The sequence below is a fragment of the Emys orbicularis genome, chromosome 24 (genome assembly GCF_028017835.1).
Source record: "Emys orbicularis isolate rEmyOrb1 chromosome 24, rEmyOrb1.hap1, whole genome shotgun sequence".
NCBI lineage: Eukaryota > Metazoa > Chordata > Testudines > Emydidae > Emys > Emys orbicularis.
The window spans coordinates 12,010,976-12,035,056 of record NC_088706.1 but is presented as its reverse complement, the minus strand read 5'-3'; the positions used below and the strand labels follow the sequence as shown (position 1 = coordinate 12,035,056).

Sequence of the window (24,081 nt, the reverse complement as noted above, 5' to 3'; positions counted from 1 at the left end):
AACCGATACGTTCAAACGACAGGTTCCTTGTACCACAAAACTTTGCAAGTAACATTTTACTTCTCCTTTTGGCATCTACCTTTTTTTTAGGGCAGTCTCTTGTTAAAGTTGTTGTAGTGAAATCCTGTTTAGATGCTTCCTTCTAGTCCCCTTTCCTTCTCTACTTTCTCCACCCCGCAGCAGAAACAGGTCATCCCTAGTAGTAATATCTTTACTTAACCAGCAAAGATGCAGAAAGCTCAAAATGAAGTATTTGAAAAGGGAAGGGGGTATGTGTATGTGTGTAAAATCATAACCATTCAGAGCACACCATTAACTAAGGAATCCCTCCCTTATTTTTGTTGAGGGACAGGCGGGCGAGTAAGGAAGGGAATTCAGCTGGCAGGTTCATCTGAACCCCTAAATCTCTGAGAAAAGGGAAAACAGATAAAAAGGCCCATGTTTTTCTTTAGTCCAAGCTAGCATTTTTTCTCAGACTAGGCTTGAAGGGGGGGGGAAATGAGCTATGCGCTGGCTTATTGAACAGATAAGTACTTGACATAGACTTTGCTTCTGTCCCAAGTCAAACTGAGCCCATCGAGGAGCTCAGCTTTGTTTACAGTGTATCTGTGGTTGAATTACACCACATACAGTAATTCTCATCGCACTGCCAGTAATTTCACTGACTTACCAAGCAGGCATCATTTCCTGAAAGTCAGCTCCCATACTTAGAGGAAGTAAGAGCACTCTGCTTCATGACTAAACACTGTATGCAAATTTCTACAGGCTTAGGACAGCCGCACTGTATGGACTGGCTTTTTTTCCACCATTTTCACTCCTTACTTTGGCGTGTAACATTTCTTTAAACCTTCATGAGATCTTTCTCTGGCTGCTGCCGCTGCTGCTGTCATGAATGAGGATCTTTCTCCGTTATGTACTGAAAAAGCACGGCTCATTGCTTTGCCCGAGTTCTCTTCTGGCAACGAGTTGAATGCAGTTTTAAAATGTCCCAAATGCAATTTTGGCTAAAGTTCTCATCTCTCTACAAGGTAACATTTACCTCTTTTCACTTGATAGTTTGTATTGTGTTTGCAGGATAGGCATCTTTTAGCTGCTATTGTGGATGTGTGTGCCTGTTTATACATAGTAGAATTTCAGAGCCACAATTCTTGATGTAAGGGGATAAGAAAAGGATTACTATTTATTTTTAAGCTGCACTCTGTATTATGCTAAAATATTCAAAACACACGGATCACTCCTAACCGGTCAGAATTCTGGAACTAACTGAGAAACTTTGAGGAAGGGAAGCAGTGTGGAAGATTAATCTATTTTTTTTTAACCCTAAAGGCTTTCAAGAGTTTTATTCCGAATTCAGAACATTTATACAGAAGGGCAGAGAAGCACTTGCCAATCAAACCAGGACTGCGAGTTTATAGCATTATGGTTGGAAGGACTTTGATTTTCATGGCTAGAAAACTTCCTCTTAACTGCACAGGCAAGTTGCAGCTCAGTAAGTTAGAAGGAGAAATTAAAAAGTAATCTGAAATCCAGTGTGCGTACTTTGTTCTTTAGAAACAGAATTCTAGCTGACTGGCTTTTTAGCTTTTGTGTTGTGCTGGTTTTTTTATTATTATTATTTTAAAAGACCAAATGGAACAGGTGTTGTGCTGTCTTAGTATAGAGGAACTGACTACTGCTGTGCAAAAGAAGTATGTTTCCTCTGTTTATGGGGAGGGATTGCCAATAAATAAACCTTTCATACCAATGGGTTTGTGGTCATAAAATATTTTTAGGTGCACACACTTTCTATAGTTAGATTTCACCTGTTCTTTCATTTATTTTAATAAACATTTGCTTTGACCGAAGTAGAAACCGGAGCTCTAGTGGCGAGGAGAAAGAGGTGTAACTACATTTCTTTTACACTTGTTCCCTCTGATCACTTTCTCAAGAGTGAATCCGTTCTTGCTTTCGATAACTTATCCATTTTGGGAAAGTGTCAGAAACTAGCCAGAATGCGGTACATCATTAATACCTTCCACAGCCGAACTGGGAATCTGAAATAATCAGAAGGCAGTCAGGTAACTAGCCTGTTGCTAAATCATCCTTTTACAGCTCCTTTTGAACTGAGGTGCTCAAAGCACTTTGTGAACATTAATAAAACAGTGAATTGTACCTATTTGAGCTTTGTTGTAAATATAGAACATGTTGGAGAGTTTATATGGCCAGCATCTGCCTAGCTATATTTCCCCATTGACTTACTGTTCACCCCTTGTAAAACTCTATTAAATGGTTAACCTGCTATAAAGGGGTTGCCCTTTGTCTGGCCATTTTATAATGCACTCCTATAAACTCCCACTTCTTATGTAACTTGCAGAACTGTTAGTTCTGAACTTTATTTTCACCAGAAAAGCTTTTGTTTCCGTGTCCGTTGTCCTATCATTGCTATAGGAAAAACTGGGGAAAATCTGTGCCAGGAGGCAGTGGATTCAGAAATTAAATTCTGAAACAGACATTTTCTGCGCTTGCCCAGAATGAGCTGATGAGCTTGTAATGCCACAATGTAAAGATCAGGGACACGCAGTCCTGCCTATCTCCCTTATAACGTCCTGCCGAAAGGCCCACTCGTAACTGGCTCATCCAGAATTTGCAGTCCAGACTCTGGAAGTGGATTAAACTAATCCAGAAAAGGACACTCTTATTCCAGAATAAAACTGTCCACACGGGGAGTTATTCTGGAATAGCTGTGGTGCTTTTAAATTCACAGCCTATCTTATTCCAGCACAATTTGCCTGCATTAGATAAATCCTAAGAATTCCATCTGCTTCAGTTTCTCTTTCTGTAAAATGGAAAAAACTCTCTCTAAAAAGTGTCCATCTACTCTGATGAGAGGTGCTACCTCGGATGGGCAAACTTTTTCGCCCGAGGGCCACATTGGGGTTGCAAAACTGGATGGAGGGTCGAGTAGGGAAGGTTGTGCCTCTCCAAACAGCCTGGCCCCCGCCCCCTATCCGCCCCCTCCCACTTCCCACCCCCTGCTCCTTGTCCCCTAACTGCCCCCTCCCGGGACCCCCCACCTCTAACTGCCTCCTGGGATCCCACCCCCTATCCAACCCCCCTGCTCCCAGTCGCCTGGCTGCCCTGACCCCATCCACACCCCCGCCCCCTGACAGGCCCCCTGGGACTCCACACCTATCCAACCCCCCCGTCCCCTGACCACCCCCCCAGAACCTCTGCCCCATTCAACCGCTCCCTGTCCCCTGACTGCCCCCCGGGACCCCCCACCCCTTATACAACCCCCCAGCCCACTTACCATGCCGAGCAGCATGTCTGGCTGCTGCGCCGGCCGGAGCCAGACACGCTGCCGCTCTGCTTGGCAGGAGCGCGCAGCTCTTCCGCCCAGAGTGCTGCCCGCATGGCTCTGTGACGGAGGAGAGAGAGCAGGGGAGGGGCCAGGGGCTAGCCTCCCTGGCCGGGAGCTCAGGGGCCAGGCAGGACGGTCCCGCGGGCCGGACGTGGCCCATGGGCCGTAGTTGGCCCACCTCTGTGCTAACTACTACTAGTCAGCCTGGAGCAGAACAAAATAAGCACCCTTTCAAGTCCTGAAGGATTAAGTGGGTTGATCTCTCCAGAATACCTTGTCCAGGCCACTGTAGGGTGTTAGGCCATTTCACCAACAAAAGGACTTACAGTGCTCAGCCACTACCCATGTCCAGAGGGGCAAAAGGTAGCACAGCACACAACACTCTTTCCAAATCAGGGATCTTGTGTGTCAGAAGCTTGGAACCTACTCCTCTTTTCAGTCCTTGCTGCACCTCAGTTGCTCTGACTTCCCTACCCTCCACTGTTAACTTAACCATCTGTGTCCTGGTCCCCTCCCACCCCACCGCCCAGTCTTGTTTCCAGCTTTTCCCAGCTGCTTATCCAGGATTTGACACCTTTCTACTAAAGCTCTCCCTGGAGCCAGCATAGATGAAACTCCCTCTCATTACCAGGTGATAACGCCCTTTTATGGGGGGTGCTAGATGTATCCCAGTTAGAACAGTCACATAGCAGAAGGGGACACTTCACGGGATTTAAACTCTGACCCTCCTTCTCTGCTTTTCACAAGCTGTTGGCTGTGGGCAAGTCTACACTGGCACTTCCATCGTTAAAATTTGTAAAGCTCAGGGGTGTGAAAAAAACGACGAAAAGCACTGGTGGACAGTGCTTCATCGGCGGGAGCCGCGCTCCCGGGGATGAAACTACCGCTCCTCGTTGGAGGTGGTTTTATTTTGTCACCGGGAGAGAGCTCTAGAGTGCACCTTACAATGGTGCGGCTGCAGCAGCACAGTCGTGCCGTTGTAAGGTGCGTTTAATTAACTAGAGTCCTTTCCTTTCCTTTCTGTCCCTGGAAACTAAAATAGTTCCCCGAGCTCCGCGTGAGACAATGGAATAACCTGCCAAGGCAGGCTGTGGAATCGCTGATACTGAAGGTGCACAAAGCAAGTGTGTGGGTCTATTTTTCATTTAAACAAACTGGCGTATTCCATCTGCCTGAATTACATTGTGAGCCCCAGGGGGCAGAAATCTAGCATGAGCCAAGAGGTCATTTTCAACACTAATATTTCTGACATTGGAGTTAATTTCCTATTCCCCATCTCAGCCCAAAGTGACAAGCAAAGAGTCGGATAGGTTAGTCACCAGAGGCTGGGCAAAGGGGGTTCGCGTCAGGAAGACCCAATGAGCTCACTCGTGTCTGGGTGTTGGTCCTGCTGCAGGGTAAGCGTTCAGCAGATCGCATGGTGAGTGCCCACCTGTCACTCTGCTCCCTCAGGGCTCATGAGCAATGGCTGCTCTATCTGCCTTCATAGCTGCCGCTCTCCTGTGCCCTTGCTGTCCCTTCCTTCTCTCTTTGTTTTCTGCTCCACTTCTGCCACATGTGTTTGCGAACGTTTGCTCCTGAGCTGATCCCCTTCCGGAGGGAAAACAAATTAATAAAACTCACTTAGCTGGGATGTCTCCTTGGCCCTGGCTGTCGCTGGCATGTGACCGTGGCGTTTGCTGTCGTGTCCTGCTTGCTCAGGCGAGTTCCCGGTGTGATTACTATGAGTCCTGCACTGGCTGGAACAAGGGAAGGGAGCAGACTCTGTCTCCATTGCTAACTTCTCTGCTAAGTTATTCTTGGTCAGTAGGTTGCTACGGGGCAGGAGCCACACTTCAGAGTCTGAGCAAGAAACAAGAAGTGCTGTGTTCCTGTTCAGGATGGGCCTGATCCAAAGGGAATGAGTGCACCTCTGAAATGTTTACCCTGTGCTCAGCACTATCTCAGACAAAAATAAAAATACTCCCTGCCCCCAGAGCTGCAGTGTGAGAGGATCAGGGAAGAGGGACAGTGCTGGGAAGCCTAGAAGAAGAGGAGTTTTATTATTGTTTAGCTTGGCTCTTGGGGGTGTTGTGGAAGAAGTGAGTTTTCCTGGGGCCCTGGAATGCAGGCAGTAGTGGCTTGGGAGCTGGCACAAGGGGGTTGATGCAGCGTGCGGGGTGCTGCACGAGACCTGTAAATTACACTGATGTTTTTGTTACCTATGTTAACCTAATATTTATGCTCAAACAGGGGCGGCTCCAGGCACCAGCGCAGCAAGCGCGTGCCTGGGGCGGCAAGCCACGGGGGGCGGCCTGCCGGTCGCTGTGAGGGTGGCAGGCAGGCGGCTTTCAGCGGCATGCCTGCGGGAGGTCCGCCGGTCCTGTGGCTTCGGTGGCAATTCGGTGGTAGAGGCGCCAATGGCGCGGCACTGGCAGACCTCCCACAGGCATGCCACCGAATCCGCGTGACGGCACACCGCCGAAAGCCGCCTGCCTGCCATGCTTGGGGCGGCAAAAAACATAGAGCCGCCCCTGTGCTCAAAGCACTGCATGGATATTAACTAATTCTCACACCACCTATGGGAGGTGGGAGATACGGAGCAGGATCCATATTTTACAGATGAGGAAGTGGAGACAAAGTTGAAGTGACTTGTCCAAGCCTAAACAATGAGTAAGCGGCACAGCCAAGACCTATGGACTTCTAGCCCCGTGCTCATGCCTTGAGACCACGCTGCAGTTGTTCCCACGCTGTAGGTTGGGAACCGAGCGTGGTCCTCGGATTGAAAAGTGTTGAATTAAGCACTGAGGTGGATCCATCTGTGAGAGGGGCAATGTAAAAATATTGGAGAACCACTGTGTAAACAAAATAGTTCTTACATCCAGTGCCCCACAGCTCCTGTCCTTTTTGCCCTTTCTCGTCTGAGGTGAGGTCAGCCCCATGCCAGCTCTCCTTCTGAGAACACAAACACAGATGCTTATCATTTAGCTCTGCGGCTTTCAGCAAATCCCTGTCCATCTCCCAGATTCCAAACCAGGGTTGCAATGTTGATCTTGTTCTCACATTGTGTAATGTGAACATGAACTTTGTTGCACCTCCTTGCCTTAGCTGAGGGCTCATCTACACAACAAATTAATGCGAGGCAAGCCAGGGTATGAATATGTGTGAACACTTCAGTGAAAATCCCGGCACGCAGCTTAGCAAACTGCACTTTGAAGCAATATGCTAAGCTGCACTCTGGGACTTTCACTGCGCTAGAGTAGTGTCCACGCAGGATGTTACTGCGAGGCAAACTGCTGTGCTACAAATTCACACCATGCTGTGTGGCTCAGTAACTTGCAAACAGCCCCTGCGCTATAAAAGATTACCAGGAGCAGGTGTCTGCTTTTCTCCCTTACAGAGAAATACCAAGTGATTCACCTGAAATGACCAGTCCTGGGTTGGGTTCTTCTGTGTTTGCATTCAGGATCTTTTAAAGAATTACTGAAAATAGCACTGCCGTGTCTCAGGACTGGCCATTTTAGCCATGGCTATCCTACTCCACGTGGACAGAACAAAGGCAGACCCCCACCGCTATAGCTATGGATTTCTGGACTGGGAAGTTCTAGGAGAAAAATCTCTCCCCTCACTTACTTGTATGTGCTAAGTGCTGTGTAGGCATATAGGGAAGCACAACTGCTGCCCATTTAGCTGGTGTTCTGAGAGTAACTTCTGCAAAATCATTGAGCCACCTGAAATTGGTGCTGGTTTCCTTTTTGGGCAGCATCATGTGCACTCATGGCACTGAGAGCTACTTCTTAGAGGTTCTATCCAACCCTCACTTCTTCATTCATTGTATAGGCCCTGATGTGTTAAATACTTGGAACTGCTGGAACTGATTATATAGAGAAGAATTCTCACACACTTGTTTTTGTGCCTCTGAATGGACAGAACAATTGGTGCACTGGGGGGTTTCACTTCCATAAATTAAATTCTACATGGCCCATATCTTTGCTTTTTCCAGGGTTGCAGATCTAGTACAGGAGGCTAGATTTTGATGGTGGTCCCAAGCAGCAGGGACCATTACACTCCAGTGGGATTTGTTCTTGGAAGTGAGAGTTAGGAAAGAGGAAAAGCAGTGAGGTGACTTGACACATTTCGGCAGCATGGAAGGTTGAGGTGCTCAGCAGGTGTCATTGCGGGGGATTGGAATTAGGTGGGATATTTGAAGGTGACACAGATCTTGAGAGACGGGAGGTTAACTTAAAAATACCTTAATTGTATGAAGCAACAGAGGGTCCTGTGGCACCTTTAAGACTAACAGAAGTATTGGGAGCATAAGCTTTCGTGGGTAAGAACCTCACTTCTTCAGATGCAAGAAGTGAGGTTCTTACCCACGAAAGCTTATGCTCCCAATACTTCTGTTAGTCTTAAAGGTGCCACAGGACCCTCTGTTGCTTTTTACAGATTCAGACTAACACGGCTACCCCTCTGATACTTAATTGTATGAATAACTCTAGCTTCAATACAGCATCGACTGTCCTGCAATTCTTTAGTTAAGCCCCATACTATATTACAGGAAGGGCTTTTTGCTGTTGTGGGAGAGACTGGGAGTAGTCCTTGAACCTGGCCTCATGCTCCTTTAGCTTTGTGTGGTTGGACCAGGGTGTCAGCACCTTGTATTGTTCAGCTAGCTCCCATTCTGTTAGGAGCAGAGCTGGCGGGCCCAGAACACTTCTGTATGTCAGGGCACAGCTGGAGGCCAAAATTCCTGTGGTATGGAGTCTCTCTGAAGGGACAAGGTGACCCTGCGTCTGGTCTAGGAGGAGGATATCAACGGTGGTACTTACCCAGATACTTTCCTTGTTGTTACCCCGGAGTGTGACTCTTGTTTCTGGAGACTGTTTATTTCCAACGTGACAAACCCAAATGTTGAATTCAGTTTTTGAAAACGCCTGGTGCTGGGTGACCCAAAACGCAGCCACGGGACTGTTAAGAGCTAGAACCCTAAACGGGCGCCTGAGCGTCCCTCGTTGGGGAGGAAGACTGGTAAGAGCTGTGCATTAACAAGAATGGACCCCTAACGGGAAGGAGGTTAGTCAGACTGGGAGTACCCGTCTAAAAGTGGAGTGTAATTGCTACTCCCATGCCTGCGCCCCATCAATGCTTCAGTAATCCGCAGTTTACTCACCGTTCCCACAGCCTCTCTTACTTTGTGTACTGGGATCAACATGTCAGCTGCTGGCTACCGCACCTACAGCTCCAGTGTTGCTACAGGGAGCCAAATCAGACATCAGCTGGGAAGGGAATGAAAGGAAAAGTCCTGCTGGTTTGAAATACTGCAAAATAGCAATCAGGAGAGAGTTTTCCCTAGCTCTTGGCCAGAAACCCTCAGGAATAACCCAAGGGAATTCAGCTGTTCATGATTCTGCATCAGGGCTAGGACTTTAAAACCCTTTGGCTGCCTTCCTATTCTGCAGCTAGATCAGTAGAAAACAGGCCTTTAACTGGAAATGGAGTGCAATGACTCCTCATATCAGAGACCCGTTGGCAGCCATACTGGGGTGCCACCACAAACATTTGGTTATCTGTCCTAGCAGCAGCAAAGGGCCTAAATTGTCATCATGTCTACAAATGTCACTCCTCTCACAAGAAATAGCAAGCTGTTTATATTGGCAGACTCCTCATGGTAGAGGCGGAAGGGCCTCTTGGTCCATCCCGCAGTCCCTGCAGAACACTGACACTTCTCCACCTGAGAACTGGACAGCATAGCCCGTCACTTTAAGAGAAATTGCGGTAAGGTGAACAGAAGGCTGACCTTTGCCTCCATGTTTTACAGAGAGATTTAATGGCGAGAGTGAGTGAGTGAAGTCAATGGCGAGAGTCAGGCATTGTGTAGGGGGGTAGAGTTCTGTGCAAGTTTTCCAGTAGGCTCTCTGTTTAGACCTGCATTCTTGGCTTTTGGTTCTCATGCCTATTTGGAGATCAGACAGCCAAATAAGGAGCTGGATGGAGAAGTGGAGAGGATTGTAAATGGCACGTGGTGGGGCTCATTCCAGTTCTTGGTAGAGCTATCATGGGCAGTCTCAGCAGACACACCAAAGAATGATTAAGGATGGAGAGTGACACCTTAACTGAAAGGTGCTCCCTTCTTGTCCAGCTTGAGGAAGGGGAGGCCTTGGGGGCAAGGCCCTGGACTGGGACTTAGGAGACCTGAGTTCTATTCTCAGTTCTGCCACAGACTCCCTGCGTGACCTTGGGCAAGTCACTTCATCATTCTGGGCCTCTGTTCCCCAGCTGTAAAATGGGGATGATAATCCTCCCTTTTACTGATTTGTCTGCTTAGACTGTAAGCTTTTTGTGGCAGGACAGTCTCTTGCTAAATTTTGGTGCAGCACGTGGTACGATGGGGGTTCTGATCTTGGCTGGGGCCTCTAGGTGCTATTGTAATACAAATAATGATAATTGATAGGTGGTGTCATGTTGGGATGGGAGAATAGTTAGTGCTGTTGCTGTGTATGCTGTACCTGTTTTGTGGATACATAGAGGACTTTAGATTTGGCACCTTTCACTAGTGCTCAGTTGTTTTTTATTAAATATGAAGATCAGAGTGACTGGTGCTGTCCTGTCCTTTGATCCTCTCTCATGCTGATCTGCACTTGGAGAGTCACAATCTAAAAGTGTTTCCAAAGAGTCTAACTGGGGTTCCTGCACATTGCACCAGCAGTTTTTCCTGCTGTGTCAAGAAACTGGGATTATAGATTTAAACCCCGCTTCTCTGAATAGCTGTCTTGGTTTACCAGTTCGTTTCGAAGCACCATGGAGCATGGATGTAACAACACTATCCATTTAATATTCTGAAATTAAACATGAGTGCAAGACAGAACCTTGGAGGCACCTTCTTACCGTCTCCTGTAACCAAGGGCTTTTCTTTCCATTTCAGGATTCTTCATACCTCGATGAGCTCTCCAACAACTCCCTCTTCTCATCCCCCGCGGACTCCCTCTCCGACATTGCTGATGCTCAGGACTTCCTGCCCGCCGACAGCCTGAACCATGTGCCAACAATATGGGATATAAACACGTCGCAACCAAACCAAATAGAGGTCAGTGAAAGTCCCTCTCCTTTCCTCCCCACTCAGAAATTCAAACCTCGAGGCCTGATCTTGCAGTTCTCCTACCAAACAGCTGCCCCAGGACTTAGGAAATCCATTAGGGGTGAAGCAACCCTCCCTTCAGACCCAGATGAAGTACTGCTGCCAGTGAAGCTGATTCAGTGTCTCAGGGAGGGCTCTGGACACCCCATTCTAATGACATTTCAAAGGGCTCCAGCTTAAAATAGGTTCAGTCCCTGATTTTGAACCTCTTCATTGTGGGTCCTCCATTGCACTTGTTGCACTGGCGTAGTCCATTGAAATCAGTGGAATGTTAGGACACACCTGTAAATAATACTTTGCACTCTTTCAAAGCACTGTACAAACATTAGCTTAGCCTCCCCACAGCCTGGTCAGGTAGGTATGTTCAGCATCCCAGTGAAAGTGTGTACTTAGAACATTCAGCCACCAAGCTGCCCGTATGAAGGGTAGCTACAGTGTATTGTTGTGTTGGGTCCATTAGAAATATTTTCGGCTAGATCGTTATGCTACAGTGAGCTGTCCCAGTACCTATGTCTATCATACATTCCTTTTCTATGGCAAATATTTCTTCTTTTGTGACAGCAGTAAAATTCAAACCTTATATTGATTGGTTTGAGAATAGCCCCAAAACACTCTAGTTTTTAGTGTGGCTGCCCATTAAACAACATCCCACTCCCTCCTTTCCATCCAGTTAATTAGTACTGCTCATTTATTATTGTACAACCTGGTATCAGCCACTGGTATTGGGGAGGAGGTTGGACAGTTAGATGAACTGGTAGCATAGAAATGTGAGAAATCTCTAGTTTTGATTTTGTAGTGAGTGCTCACTACCATGCACTTTCGGTTTCCCGGTACACCACTGTCCTTTGTTTGCTGTCATACAGATCCCTGTGGAAAGCAAGTCTGATGCCAGCCTCGGCGACCCCATTAAAACTGGGTCGCAACACACTTTGGGGTCCCAATCCACAATTTGAGAACCGCTGATCTAAGGCTATGTCTGCAATACAAGCTAGGGGTGTGATTCCCATGCTCCGTCTTGAGTTTAGTGTGTAGGTGATGGATGATGTTGGTGGCCTGTGATATACAGGAGTTCAGACTAGATTATCTGGTGGTCTCTTCTGGCCTTAAACTGTAACTCTGACATGCTCTCTTTGAGCATACCCACCGGTTTCAGGTGAGTTTGTACTCACTGCTACCACGTTCACGCTGCTATTTGTACTTACGCTAGCTCAAGTGTGCAAACGTGAGCAGGAGACTCATAGCCCTAGCTTGTAGTGTAGACATAGCTGAAGATAGATAGGTCGGTAACTAGACAAGTTTGAACCTAGAGCACAAGAAGTTTGAGGGGAAAGGAAGAGCTGAATCATTTTAATCAAAGAAATGTCTGAAGGGGCCACACTTGGATGCATTGAAGTTGTTGATGTCTTATTGTGCCCATTCTTTCATTTATTTTTTTAACTTGGAAGCTTAAAACATTGTTAAGAATGTAGCTCCTTCGAGTGTGTGTTTTCTAAACACATAAACTGAGTTCAGGATTTGACATGTGAAAAGTCTTCATGTACAAGATATACAATAATAATCTGCTGAGCAGCACAAAGAAAGCAAGAGAAATGGGTAATGTTTTGTGGGTGTGTGAAACTAACACTTTGTCAGAACAATAGCCACTGTTACTGTTGGATGCTGCCATTTATATCTTCCTGTCTGCCAATTAAAATTACCATCCTGAGCCATCACCTTCCTTCACACTGATTGGGTTCATAACAGGACAATTAGCTCAGTGGAGTTCCATTTGTCAGTGACTTCCTTGTGGAAAAAATAACTGGTTGTTTTGAACATTGTTTTAACTTTGCTCTATGTATTCTGAGGCATTTTTTTTATCGACTGTTCCCAGCATTTCCTCACGGAATGAGTTAATTTAGTACATGCTGCACCAGGATTTCAGTTTCATTTTTGCATAGGTGGCTATAATTCGCAGTATACTGGCAAAATAGATTACTTGATAGAGAGCACTGAGTGGTAGAGTTTTTTTTATCTGAATTTTCAGTACAAAATTTTCATTATATTAAAGAAGACAAGCGAGCGATGTATTGCAAGAGCATGAGGCGAAAGATTTAATTTTAACATTCAGCACATGATAATGTGAGTTTATTACACTGCTTGTATGATTGTTGCAAGATAAGCGTCATGTGAATAATCTCCCTCTGTGTATTTATTCAAACCACAATAATATTAATATTCCATAAGATTGCAAATGTTTTTGCTTTTGCATAGCCATATACTGCTTTAACAGAGCTGCAGTATAACAATGAGCTATCAGTTGTGCGATGTCAGGAATAACTCAGCCTGACATGATCCTAATCAGTTCTGATATGGTGATTTTATTCCATTTTGGTTGATCAAATATCTGTTTCCGTAGAAACAAGATAAAGCCATGAAACATTGTTAGGACACTTGTAAATTTCATTGTCTAAATTCAAAGCTCGTAATGTCTGATGTGTTAACTTTGGAAGTTTTTACAAGTGAAGGCTAGTGAGGCAGTACCAGCCAGCATCCTCCTTTGACACATCCCAGGCTCCTGCATGCACTCTGCTTATGGGAATTGCATTGCTGGTCCTGCTAGTCCAGGGTCCTATGTCTGACGGTGACTAGGACCAGATGCTTCAGAAAAGGTGCAAGAAGATGCCTGGTAGACAGTTCTGGAATAAGCTCCCTATAGGGTAACCTTCTTCCTAACCCCTATCAGTTAGTAGTTAGTTTATGCCCTGAAACATGAGGGTTTGACCTTTTTTTTTTTTTTCCATATTGACATAGCAATAGAATCTCTCATTGTATTTAATCCTCTTTAAAATCTTACTAAGCTCTCTGCGTCAATGATGTCATGTGGCAGTGAGTTCCACAAGCGAATGATAGGTTACGTAAAGAGCATTTCCTTTTTTCAATTTTACATCTGTTGCCTTTTAGTGGGGGAGGGTGCCTACTCAGTGTGAGAGGAAGAACATTTGGGAAACACTTCACAATTAGACTCTGCATTTCTAAGCTTCACTGATAAACTCTGATCCCATATGCTGTATATACAGCCTCCATTCAGAATGTGGTTGACTACACCCCTGAGAAGGGGGAATAGATGGACTCCATGACAGGCCTTATTTGCCCATCCCGGATGAGATGTTACAACTAACAGGGGGAAGAGGCGTTTATAACGACACGTTAGTTCTGTTTTATCATTTCAGGAAGAGGGACAGTGGGAAGGAAAACCACCCTGCAAAATATCTTAGGCATTCAGCAGACAAAACAAACTTGCATAATTTGTACGGGGATTGTGAAATGTCATTTTAAAATACTCATTGCAATCTAATATGATTTCTCACAAACATTTCAAAAGAACCCCTTGAGTTCTTCAAATCAGTAAAGCAAAGATTAACCCTTTGAAGCCTGCAGCTGGAGTTTTCTTGACCAGTCAATGCATTTTAGTAATGTTGATCATTCAAGGCACTTTTTAAAAACTGAGAACCTTTCTCCCAGCCAGATCCAGAGGAGTAATATTTATACAAAGAGGAGTCAACTGACAATTTCATTTTCTATTGTAGTGTTAGTGAGACAGGCACAAAAGGGAAATAAAATAAGGTAAGGAGGGAAAAAATTGAATAAAATGAAGATTCAGGTATGCAATTGTCAGTTGCTTTATTAAGTGAGCGTCTCTCCTGCATTCTTCCCTCTGTTCTTATATGTGGAGTGTACATCTTTTACACAGTGTTCTCCTACATGGAACATATGTTACAGAGAGGAGTAAACTAGTGGGTGGATCGGAAGAGAGAAGGGGAGGAATTGTAGAAATTAGAGTTGGGACTGGCCTATTAGATCATCCAGATCATGAAGATCTAGGGGCACCAGTGAGAGCTGTGCGCAACAGCCATATTGGTATATCTGAGCTTATACGGTTTATACGTTGAAGATGCCATGAGTCAAGGAAAGATCTGGGTTATCTTTGCAATAAAGAATCATCTTTCCTTGTCAGAGCTCTGCCCTTCCATTCCAATGGGATGAGGAGATCTGAGTCTTTTCTAGCGCCCGAGTAGAAACTTTTGTACCTGCTCTCCAGCTTTCTTGGCACTGGAAACATCTCTGCCAGCTTCTTTCTGGTAAATCTGACTCAGGCTTCCAGTAATGAAGGACAATTTCTTGCTTGCTTTCTTTCTTTCTTAGTAAACAATTACAGAGTGTTTGCTTATGGCCTTCCAATGGCTCACTTCTGCCTTTGGAGGGTGTCTGTCTGTGTAGGCTTGGCACCCATCTCTGACTGTAAATTGGAAGCAATGTTGCTTATGGAGCAGTTGATTACTTTTAGACTCCATGATTTGCTGGCCTGACTTTGTTCTTCCTTTCAGGAAATTCCAGTAGGATTTTGGTAGTGTAGAGCCAGAAAAAGGTTCTCATCAATTGTGTCTTCCCAGCTGGAAGTGTCTTGGGAGCCCTCTTTACTAGTTGTGGTCTGGTGCCTGCAGATGTTATGACAATAATGAGCTCTGACGTAGCACTTTTCATCCAGAGATCTCCAGCTATCCCATACTGCAGTATGATCCCATTGGTTGATGACTCCCAGGGTTCCTGGTTGAGTTCCCCAGTGCAGAATGAAGCCACTGATGCCAATGAGCAGGAAGCGCTGAGAAAACCTGCAGCACCACTTTAGAGTCTTAAACCACAATGTTTCGGGAATGGTGCAGCAGGTTTCTACAGAACTGCTTCCAAGACAGATAGGAAAACAGCCTTCTGTTCATGCATGCAGATCAATCTTAATCATTCCCACTGCAGAGAGAACTCATGGTGCCCTTGAGAACACCTGTCAGATGCTGAAAGGGATACTTGCCTTATAAATCCTCTGAAAGTGGCAGGATTTGTACATGTAATTCATTAACGACTGGAAGGCGGGTGAATAAATACAGCATGTCAAAGACAAGGCTATGCCCTCAGGAGTTCAGTGTTTGAGGGCAAACGTGGCGTTTCAAGATGACCCGTTTTAACACACATGGTGCTGTTACGACATTGTAGGAAAGACTGCCATCTTGCAGGCACATTCGCATCATGGAAGGAAGCACACGTCTCGCCATGTCTGCCTGCACACACACAACATTCTCACTCTTCATGGGAAAATATCCATCTTGGCTAGTTCTCCAGCGTGCATGTGACACACAACTTGGAAGAGGCATGCAGAACAAATCAAGCCACTGTAATACATAAGTACCTCAGTCCTGGGCACAGGACAAAAGTGGATTGTTTTTGTGCTTTCCTTTCATGAGCTGTCACTGTTGGTTTGGATGGATGGGTATTAAAGCTGCTTTCTCAGATGTGTGTTTTCTATTCCAGCTGTTCTCTCCCAGCAGACCGTTCACAGGCTTAGAAAGTTTGGAAGACCATCCCCCAAACACCCCACTCCTCATAAGCTATCAGGTGAGGAAGAGCATCTGACTCTGCGGGAACAGGCACGAGGCACTTACCCAGATATGAAAAAAAAGATCTGGCTAAAGGTCTCCCCTGGAAAAGCCATGATTTAAGAATCAGTCAGATGTTTCTCTAGCCACCGCCCTTCCCCCACAGTGTCTTACATTTCCCTCATTGGAGCTTCACTGATTTGAGGGAGTGATATCTGCTTCCTCTACAACTGAGCTCTAAACCACATTAGCTAACAGTATTTAAAGGCTGTTCTAGTTTAAAATGATGTGGTTTGGCACCCACGGTAGGTGGGATCAGGCTGTGTTCTAAACTGGTTTCGATCCCTTGTGTAGCTCAAGTTAGAGCACAGTTGGGTCCTGCTCACACTGGCCAGCCAAACCGTCTTAGAAACTGCTCTTATCACTGCTCCCTAGTACAGTATGGACTGGGCTCTAAAGGTGGCTTGCAATACAGTTACTGGACCACATGGGAGAGGCCCCCTTAGTCAGTTTGCCCTGTGCTGCTGTGTTGTATCAATGAGACGAGTTGAAGTTGAGGGGCAAGTTTGTGTGCTTGGGATGGGAGGGTTTAAATGACGGTACTTGGCATGTACCTAATACCACATGTCCAAAGCTCTGTGGGATATTAATATTCAATCAACATCCTGTGTAATTTCAGTCGCAGACTCCGGTGGAGGAGGATGACGAAGGTGATGAGGAAGAAACGGAGGAGTTGGGGCACACGGAGACCTATGCAGATTATGTACCGTCAAAATGTGAGTTGCGTGGCAGCTTTTTCATTTTGCCTCGCTGTCCGACCTGGGAAGCTGATTTTGAAGCCCTTGCTGCTCGGCCTAATATTCCCTGTTTTCTGCAGCGGAGGACAGTGGCGTTGCATTGCAGCCCCCTGCATGCACATTTTTGTAGCTAAGCTTTGCAGGCCGGCTTACCTGAGCCCGTATGCTGTTCCACTCTCTGTGGTCTCCCTGGTTTAACAGCAGACCTGGCCGTTGCTTTTTATTGAGGGTGGGGCTGAGCAGATTTTCAGCCATCTCCATTTTCCCCTGAAAAAAAGGGCTGGTGATATTGGGGATTCCCAGGAATCCTTTTGCCAAAGGGAGCAAAGTGCAGTGTTTAGAAGAAACATATAGTCAGGACCTCTTTGTTCTATTCCCAACTCTGCTGCTGGCTGACTGGCCTGGGGGAAGTCACTTAACCTCTTTGCCTCAGTTCCCCGTCTGGAAGATGGGGATAACGCTTAGCACTCGGGTGTTGGGAAGTTTGTGAAGTGCTTTGAGGTCCTTGGATGAAATGCTCCATAGAAGTGCAAACATCAATTATTTGACTGTTTCCTGTGTCTCCCTTCCAGCTAAGATTGGGAAGCAGCACCCGGACCGCGTGGTTGAAACAAGCACTCTCTCCAGCGTTCCCCCGCCTGACATTACCTATACCCTGTCCCTTCCGAGCTCAATTGCTGACAACGGGTTACTCTCTGCACTACAGCTGGAGGCCATTGTGTATGCCTGCCAGGTACGCCAGATCCACCTTGCTCAGCTCTCTTCCATGGGCAGATAGTAATAAAAATACACTGTGCCATTCTTAAATAACTTGTTCAGCTGAGTTTCCAAATAGCCCCTTGCATAGAAAATAGAACTTGGAAGCATTGGATTTGGACACCGATTTTAAATGCCTTGTATAAGGGCGTGTTGTCTAAAGCAAGGGGACTGGGAGTGAAGACTCATGGGACCTGATTTTCAAAGGTGCCAAGTGCCCTCTGCTCCCATTGACTTCAGCTGGAATTGCGGGTGCTCAGCATTTCTGATGATCAGGCCCTGGGGACCTATTCCCTGCTCTGCCACTGTGTTGTCACTTAACTCTCCAGGCTTCAGTTGACTTTGAGACGTGTGCAAGCCCTGCCTCCGTGGGAGCTGTGAGGGTTAATTGGTGAGGTGCTCTGAGCCCCTCAGATGAAAGGCGCTAGCAAAGGGCGAATCAGGGTTAATTCCTAATTCTGGTTTTGAATTTGCAGCAACATGAAGTTTTACTACCCAACGGGCAGCGAGCTGGGTTCCTCATTGGGGATGGTGCTGGGGTTGGAAAGGGCAGGACAGTTGCCGGGATCATCTTTGAAAATTATCTGAAGGGCAGGAAGAAATCTCTGTGGTAAGTTTCCCTTCTTTACTGTAAGAGCTTGGAGAGTTAACTTAAGGCCAGGCGCCAGGAATTCCTGAGTGCCAGCTTTGTAGCTGACTCACTCTGTGGCCTTGGGCAAGTCATTTCCACCTCTCTGTGCCTGTCTGCCGAAAAGATTTACTCTGCAGGGGAGATGTGAGGATTAATCATTGTTAGTACAACACTTTGGAGAGGCAAATCACTACCAAGTGGAGAGGACACTAGAGTCTGTTTCTACTCCCTTTGAAGTCGAGGGGAGATATCCCTGGCCATGTGTGGTGCAGAATCAAGCCCCTAACAGATGGGTTTGTACTGCAGAATCCCTGCACATCTTGTCACAAATGGCAGTTCCTGTTCAGGACTTGAGGCTGCTGTAGTATCTTGTTTTGAGGTGCATGGGAAGTTTTGCTACACCTCCAGTGTCTGTAGTCAGAACTATTGATCTCATACTTGCATGTGCACTAAACTCTACATAGGCTGTCTCTTCCTCAAGACAACCAGCTCCTCTGCTCTCTTTTAGGTTCAGCGTCTCCAATGATCTCAAGTATGATGCTGAAAGAGACCTGAAGGACATTGATGCCCCCAACATTCCTGTGCATGCTTTAAACAAGGTAGGGAGGAGAATTCAAGACCGTTTTTTTGGTGAGGGAGGGAGGAAGCCTACTACTGGCAGCTGGTAGGTGAAATGGTCCTAAACAAAGCATGTGACTCACCTATCCTTGCTTTCGTGTCGTGTTCGTGCTACAGACAATAGCAATCAGTGGCCTGGTTATTGTTACTGTCCTTGCCCTGTGCTGTTTCCACTGTAGACTCTCCTGCCGTAGTTACATACATGTGATGCTCCTGTGTTGCTTTGGGAACTTTGATTTCTGCAAATCTAAGCAGTGGCTCAATGCGAGTGCAACCTCTAGTGGCAGGGCCACGTGGCGCGTGCATCATGTTAATTGTTCCTGGAGTGGTTTTGTAATGGCGAATGTTGGACCTGGTACAGCTGTATTGTTAAGACCTTATTATTCGGCAATTCCAGGCCCCAGGGAAGAACAGTCAATGGGCCCCTAGCCTGCGCGGACGTGGTCTGCATGTCTGGTGCCCAGCGAGCTGCTGCCGCCTGCGCTGGCTGGTGCCTAGCGAGCTGCCAACTGCGCAGCTGAGTGTGCTCTTCCGGCATGGCTAGGGCTTCCACATGCCTGCCCGGCTGCCTTCGCCACCACCGGTACCACCCCGCGCGCACCTAGGAGCCTGTCCTGCTGCCCACGTGGGCAATTTAAAAGGGCTTGGGGCTGCCGCTGTAGTGGCCGGAGGCCCCCGGGCCCTTTTCAATTGCCCAGGCCCCCGACCCCTGCCCTTTTCTGATCTTGTGGGGGAAGAGGGACCTACAAATCCAAGTTTTCTCCCTGTAGGGCCTGCCAAGCATGCAGTGCTGTGGACTCTCTAAACATGCATCTAATTTCAATCCAGAGGAGTTAGTGCATCTCTTAACCGTCTCCTTTGAACGGCCAGTGCCAAGCAGGCATGACAATTAAATTGCCGCTTAAAGGAAACGGCCAGTGCTAAGTAGTAATTGTTCAGCAAGATATTCCATACCCCTGTTCTAGTCTCCAGATCATTCACAGCCAGCTTGAACCTGTCAAGCTGCCTGCTAGTTTCTCAGAACGCTTGTGGCCTGATTTTCAGAGGCATCGAGCACCCACAATTCCGATTTAAATCAATAGGATGCGCGTGTGGTCAGAACCTCTTAAATCAGCCCATTAGTCCATTGAGTCCACTGTGTCCTCAGAATCTAAAGGGCTCTGAATAGCACTTTCTTCAAATTGAGGGGTATCTTTTTCCTTCCTATAATTAACTTAGTTACAGATGAAGTCTAATGATCCTGGAAGCTAAACAATAATCTCCCCTTCAGTCAAACAGGAAGCCGTCTCTAAAAAAGGAAACAAACCAGAGGAGAGAATATTTAAAATAAAAACAGTTTAAGCATTCTACGCCGTTGATTAAAAAGAATTAAGTGACTTCGGTCAGCCAAGAAATTGAAGTCCAAGTAAAGTTTCCACTCTTCGTTAAAATGCATGCGGATGTGCGCACATGCTGACGATTGGAGGGATATATCTAGGAATTTAAAGTCCTCGTCATCATGGCATCTCTGTGTCAAATACTAGCATTAAAGAAGTCAGTTATTAGCAGGCTTTCTTCCCCACTCTCTTCCCATATGGGCTCTGTGATGTGGCAATTGCTTATAAAAAGCAGATGTGTACGCCCTGTATCATCACATTACAAAGTCATCTGCCTTCACCAGTTTTGGGTTTGGACAGGGGATGGAATCAAATGAGCTATAAATAGCATTGTAAGTGTCCTCTTTCTTTTTCCTTCCCCCTGTAGATTAAATATGGTGACACAGCTACCTCAGAAGGAGTCCTATTTGCCACTTATTCTGCTCTGATTGGTGAAAGCCAGGCAGGCGGACAGCACAGGACGCGATTAAAGCAGATTTTGGACTGGTGCAGGGAGAACTTCGACGGAGTTGTATCCTAGAGAAATAGCAACATGCTTGTAATTGTGCTTCCAAAGTGAACAAAGATCACCGAGAGCACGGCTATCAGCTTGGGGCTTGTGGTGGATGTTCCAGTGGTGTAAGGAGCCGGGCGGGGGAAAGCCCTCAGTTCTCCAGAAAACAGTGTAGCTGTGGAACGGGTGGGCGTTTCAGAAAAATCTAAGTGATTTAGGAGCACAGTTCCCATTAAAAGTCACTAGAATTTGTGTTACTGAGGCCCATTTGAAAATCCCACCAGTGAGAGTGCCAGCAGGTGAGCACGGAGAGAGTCAGGGGTGTATTTGAGTAACAAGCATTTTCAGCTTTCATCCCCCTTGGCATGTGTTTGGGTAGTGGGGCATCATTCAATAGGAAATAACAGGGTGGAGATTTACCACAGACTTTGGAAAGCCGGGGCCCGGGGAGAGTGGAGTACAAGGCTTCATGCTGCTGTGGAGCTGGTCCACACGCTGAATGTTTGATGGTGGTTCAGTTCCACTGGAGGGACATGGATCGTATTTTTCTCTCTTCACCCAGCCATTATCAGCATTAGTATTTATTTGTATTCCCATAGCAGACTGCGCGTCCTTTCTCCTTGACTAACATTCCCTTGCAGATTGTGTTTGATGAATGCCACAAAGCCAAAAATGCCAGCTCCACTAAAATGGGCAAAGCAGTGTTGGACCTTCAGAACAAACTGCCTCGAGCTAGGGTCGTCTATGCCAGTGCCACAGGTGAGAGTCTATACCATGTGATTCCCAAGACCCCAGGTATAAACATGCAGAAGCTGCCCAATGCTCCAGTCCTCCCTATGTGGAAGATGTCCATAGCCCAGGTTAACTGCTATGGGGCTGATCAAAAAACACATGTAAAATTCAATTTTAAACAGCAGAAATGGACGCTCCTAGAGGGTGTGATGAAGCATCAGATGCTCTAATCCCGTGTTTCATCTTAACGCAAAGGACGGCAAAGCAGGACTCCTAGATTCTGTTCCCAACTCTGCCACTGATCTGCCATGTGATCTTTGGGCAAGTCACTTTAACTTCCCTCTGCCTGTTTATTCATCTGTATAGTAATGCTGACCTGATGGGTGTATTGTGAGGATTAGCTAATCCTCACAATACACCCTGAAGCCTCTGCTGAAAGGCACTGTGGAAGTGTGAGGAATAACCCACCTTTTTCAAATGCTTACATATGTTTCTAAGCTCTCCAGAGTGAGGGTTCACTTGAGGCCTCCTGCCCGTCACTTGAAGAGGTTGCCTGAGGCAAAACTATTTATAGTTGTGTCTTTGCTAACAGCACATTCTATTCATACAGGTGCCTCTGAGCCAAAAAACATGATTTACATGAGCCGGCTAGGGATCTGGGGGGAGGGAACCCCCTTCAGAGCGTTTGATGAATTCCTCCATGCAATTGAAAAGAGGTAGGTCATGGGAGACCTTTCTGGTTTTCCCTTCCACTAATCCTGTATTTGGCAACAGCCTTCAGTTGGGTTGGGGGAAAACCACTGGCTTTGAACCAGTAGCTTACTGGCTGTGTCGTTTCAGCTCCCTTGTGATGTGCAATGTATCTGGCTAATACGTTCCAAGCCATCCCACAAATCTTACAGCGAATGCTTTGTCCCTATTTCATGACGGGTGTTAAATGCCACAGTAACTGCCAATATCTCTGCAGAATAAAAGGAAAAATGATTTTTTATTGGGCCAGGCAGTGAGGAAAGCAATGCAGTGTGATGGTTAGCAGAGGGGATTTACAGTCAGGCCACCTGACACTGTTTCTGGTTCTGTCACAGACTCAGTAGGGTGTGGGAAAACAGAAAGGTGAAGTGACTCATCCACCTGTGAAATGGGGATAAGGCCTGCTATGTAAATGCCAGGATTGTGTGGTCCAGTCTATTAAGATTTGAAGACAACTTAAGCAAGATGCCAAAGCAAAACCTCCAAGAGGTTGTGAATCTCCAGACAAGCCTACGCCACACGGCCACTGTGCAGGGGAAAGGGATTTCGTAACTGGCTGTCTCTCTTTCCTCCCCCTTCCTCCTTTTCTGCGTAGGGGTGTTGGTGCAATGGAAATTGTGGCTATGGACATGAAAGTGAGCGGAATGTACATTGCCAGGCAGCTCAGTTTCTCTGGAGTCACTTTCAAGATAGAGGAAATCCCACTGGATCGGCAGTATGAGCTTGTCTACAACAAAGCAGCGCAGCTGGTGAGCTAGTGTTTCTCTGTAGATCCCCAGCATCCCGTATTCCTCCCCAGAGAGCTACTGTCTAATCCCGTGTTTTGTTTTTGGGGGGGCGGGGGGGTTGTGAAGAGGAATATTTTACTCAAGAAGTTGAATGCATTTAACTACTGCCTCCTGCTTCATTAACAAGAGCGTGGGGCTCATTCAGTCATTTGATCAGCTCAGTTGACATTGTGACAGAGGACTCGTTGGCGTGGATTGATTTTCTGGTGGGGTTGTATGCAAGGTGGGGGTGGGGGGGGCGTCCGCTTTTTCTGTTGTCTGTATATATGAAATATATATGTGTGTGTACGACCAGGTCTTCAGATGGGTGAGAACGGATTACTCTTTATTTTTTACTCTATGATTTTTTACTCTATGATTTTCTAGTGTGTTTCAAACGTTAAGTGCTGAATACTGGTAGAGTCTCATTAGTATTAATTATCGTTTGTATTGTGGTAGCACCTAAGAGCTGAAGTCATGGGCCAGGATCACTTTGTGCTAGGTGCTGTAGAGATGCAGAACAGAGTTTAATCATACTCCTTAATCAGCACATGGGAGGATGTAAGGGGACATTAGAATAGCTGCAACCCGAAATTTAGGTTTGATTTTTTTTAAAAAGAATGGGTGGTGTTAGCTTATAAAATTTAAAGAAATATTTCAGTGGCTGCTGCTGCTTCTTTCATGTCATCGTAAACGGCCTTTGCTTGGATTTAACAATTCTCTTGCAGTGTTTGCAACCCGGACATTGCAGCGTTGGGCTGAGGCAGAAGGTGGAAATTGACCGTCTCTTCATTGTCCTAGCTAAATGAAGCACAAGTAAACAAAGAGCATAAATAGGGAAAATAAATTTGATATTCAAAGCCCTGATCGTTTTAATAACCTTATGTTTTACAGTGACATGAGTTAGGGACTGGAGTATTAACCTGGCCCTCTTGTGTGTGCTTTCAGTGGGCAGAGGCGATGGTGGTGTTCCAGCAAGCGGCTGACCTTATTGGCTTGGAGTCTCGAAAGTCCTTGTGGGGTCAGTTCTGGTCAGCTCATCAGCGCTTCTTCAAATATCTTTGCATTGCTGCTAAAGTCCGACGCCTCGTTGAGCTTGCCAAGGAGGATCTGGCAAAGGACAAGGTACGGTATTAGAAACCAGGTGCAAAGGGTCAATAAGCGTTAGTCCAACGACATCCGTTATGCGTGGGCATTCAGGTGAATCATCGCTGGTGATAGTCATCTTTGACGCCTGTTCTCTTTCTGCAGAATAAAACCACTTTGAATGTTGAGGCCCAGACATGCGTTGTAGAGAACACA

At 46.3% G+C, this 24,081-nt stretch overlaps 1 protein-coding gene across 1 annotated transcript in view; it reads left to right on the top strand.

Annotated features, from left to right (window-relative positions):
* The first annotated feature begins 805 nt into the window (after positions 1 to 805).
* The window catches only part of SBNO2 (strawberry notch homolog 2), a 41,257-nt gene continuing 17,981 nt past the window's right edge, over positions 806 to 24,081 (top strand). Inside the window, exons 1-12 of the mRNA XM_065421925.1 lie at positions 806 to 1,028; positions 10,242 to 10,403; positions 15,795 to 15,878; positions 16,539 to 16,635; positions 17,229 to 17,389; positions 17,889 to 18,022; positions 18,552 to 18,642; positions 20,405 to 20,548; positions 21,172 to 21,289; positions 21,873 to 21,978; positions 22,608 to 22,761; positions 23,728 to 23,904. Of these exons, the coding sequence (XP_065277997.1) occupies positions 984 to 1,028; positions 10,242 to 10,403; positions 15,795 to 15,878; positions 16,539 to 16,635; positions 17,229 to 17,389; positions 17,889 to 18,022; positions 18,552 to 18,642; positions 20,405 to 20,548; positions 21,172 to 21,289; positions 21,873 to 21,978; positions 22,608 to 22,761; positions 23,728 to 23,904 (1,473 nt within the window). The 5' untranslated portion in view covers positions 806 to 983. The remainder of the gene's footprint in view (positions 1,029 to 10,241; positions 10,404 to 15,794; positions 15,879 to 16,538; positions 16,636 to 17,228; positions 17,390 to 17,888; positions 18,023 to 18,551; positions 18,643 to 20,404; positions 20,549 to 21,171; positions 21,290 to 21,872; positions 21,979 to 22,607; positions 22,762 to 23,727; positions 23,905 to 24,081) is intronic.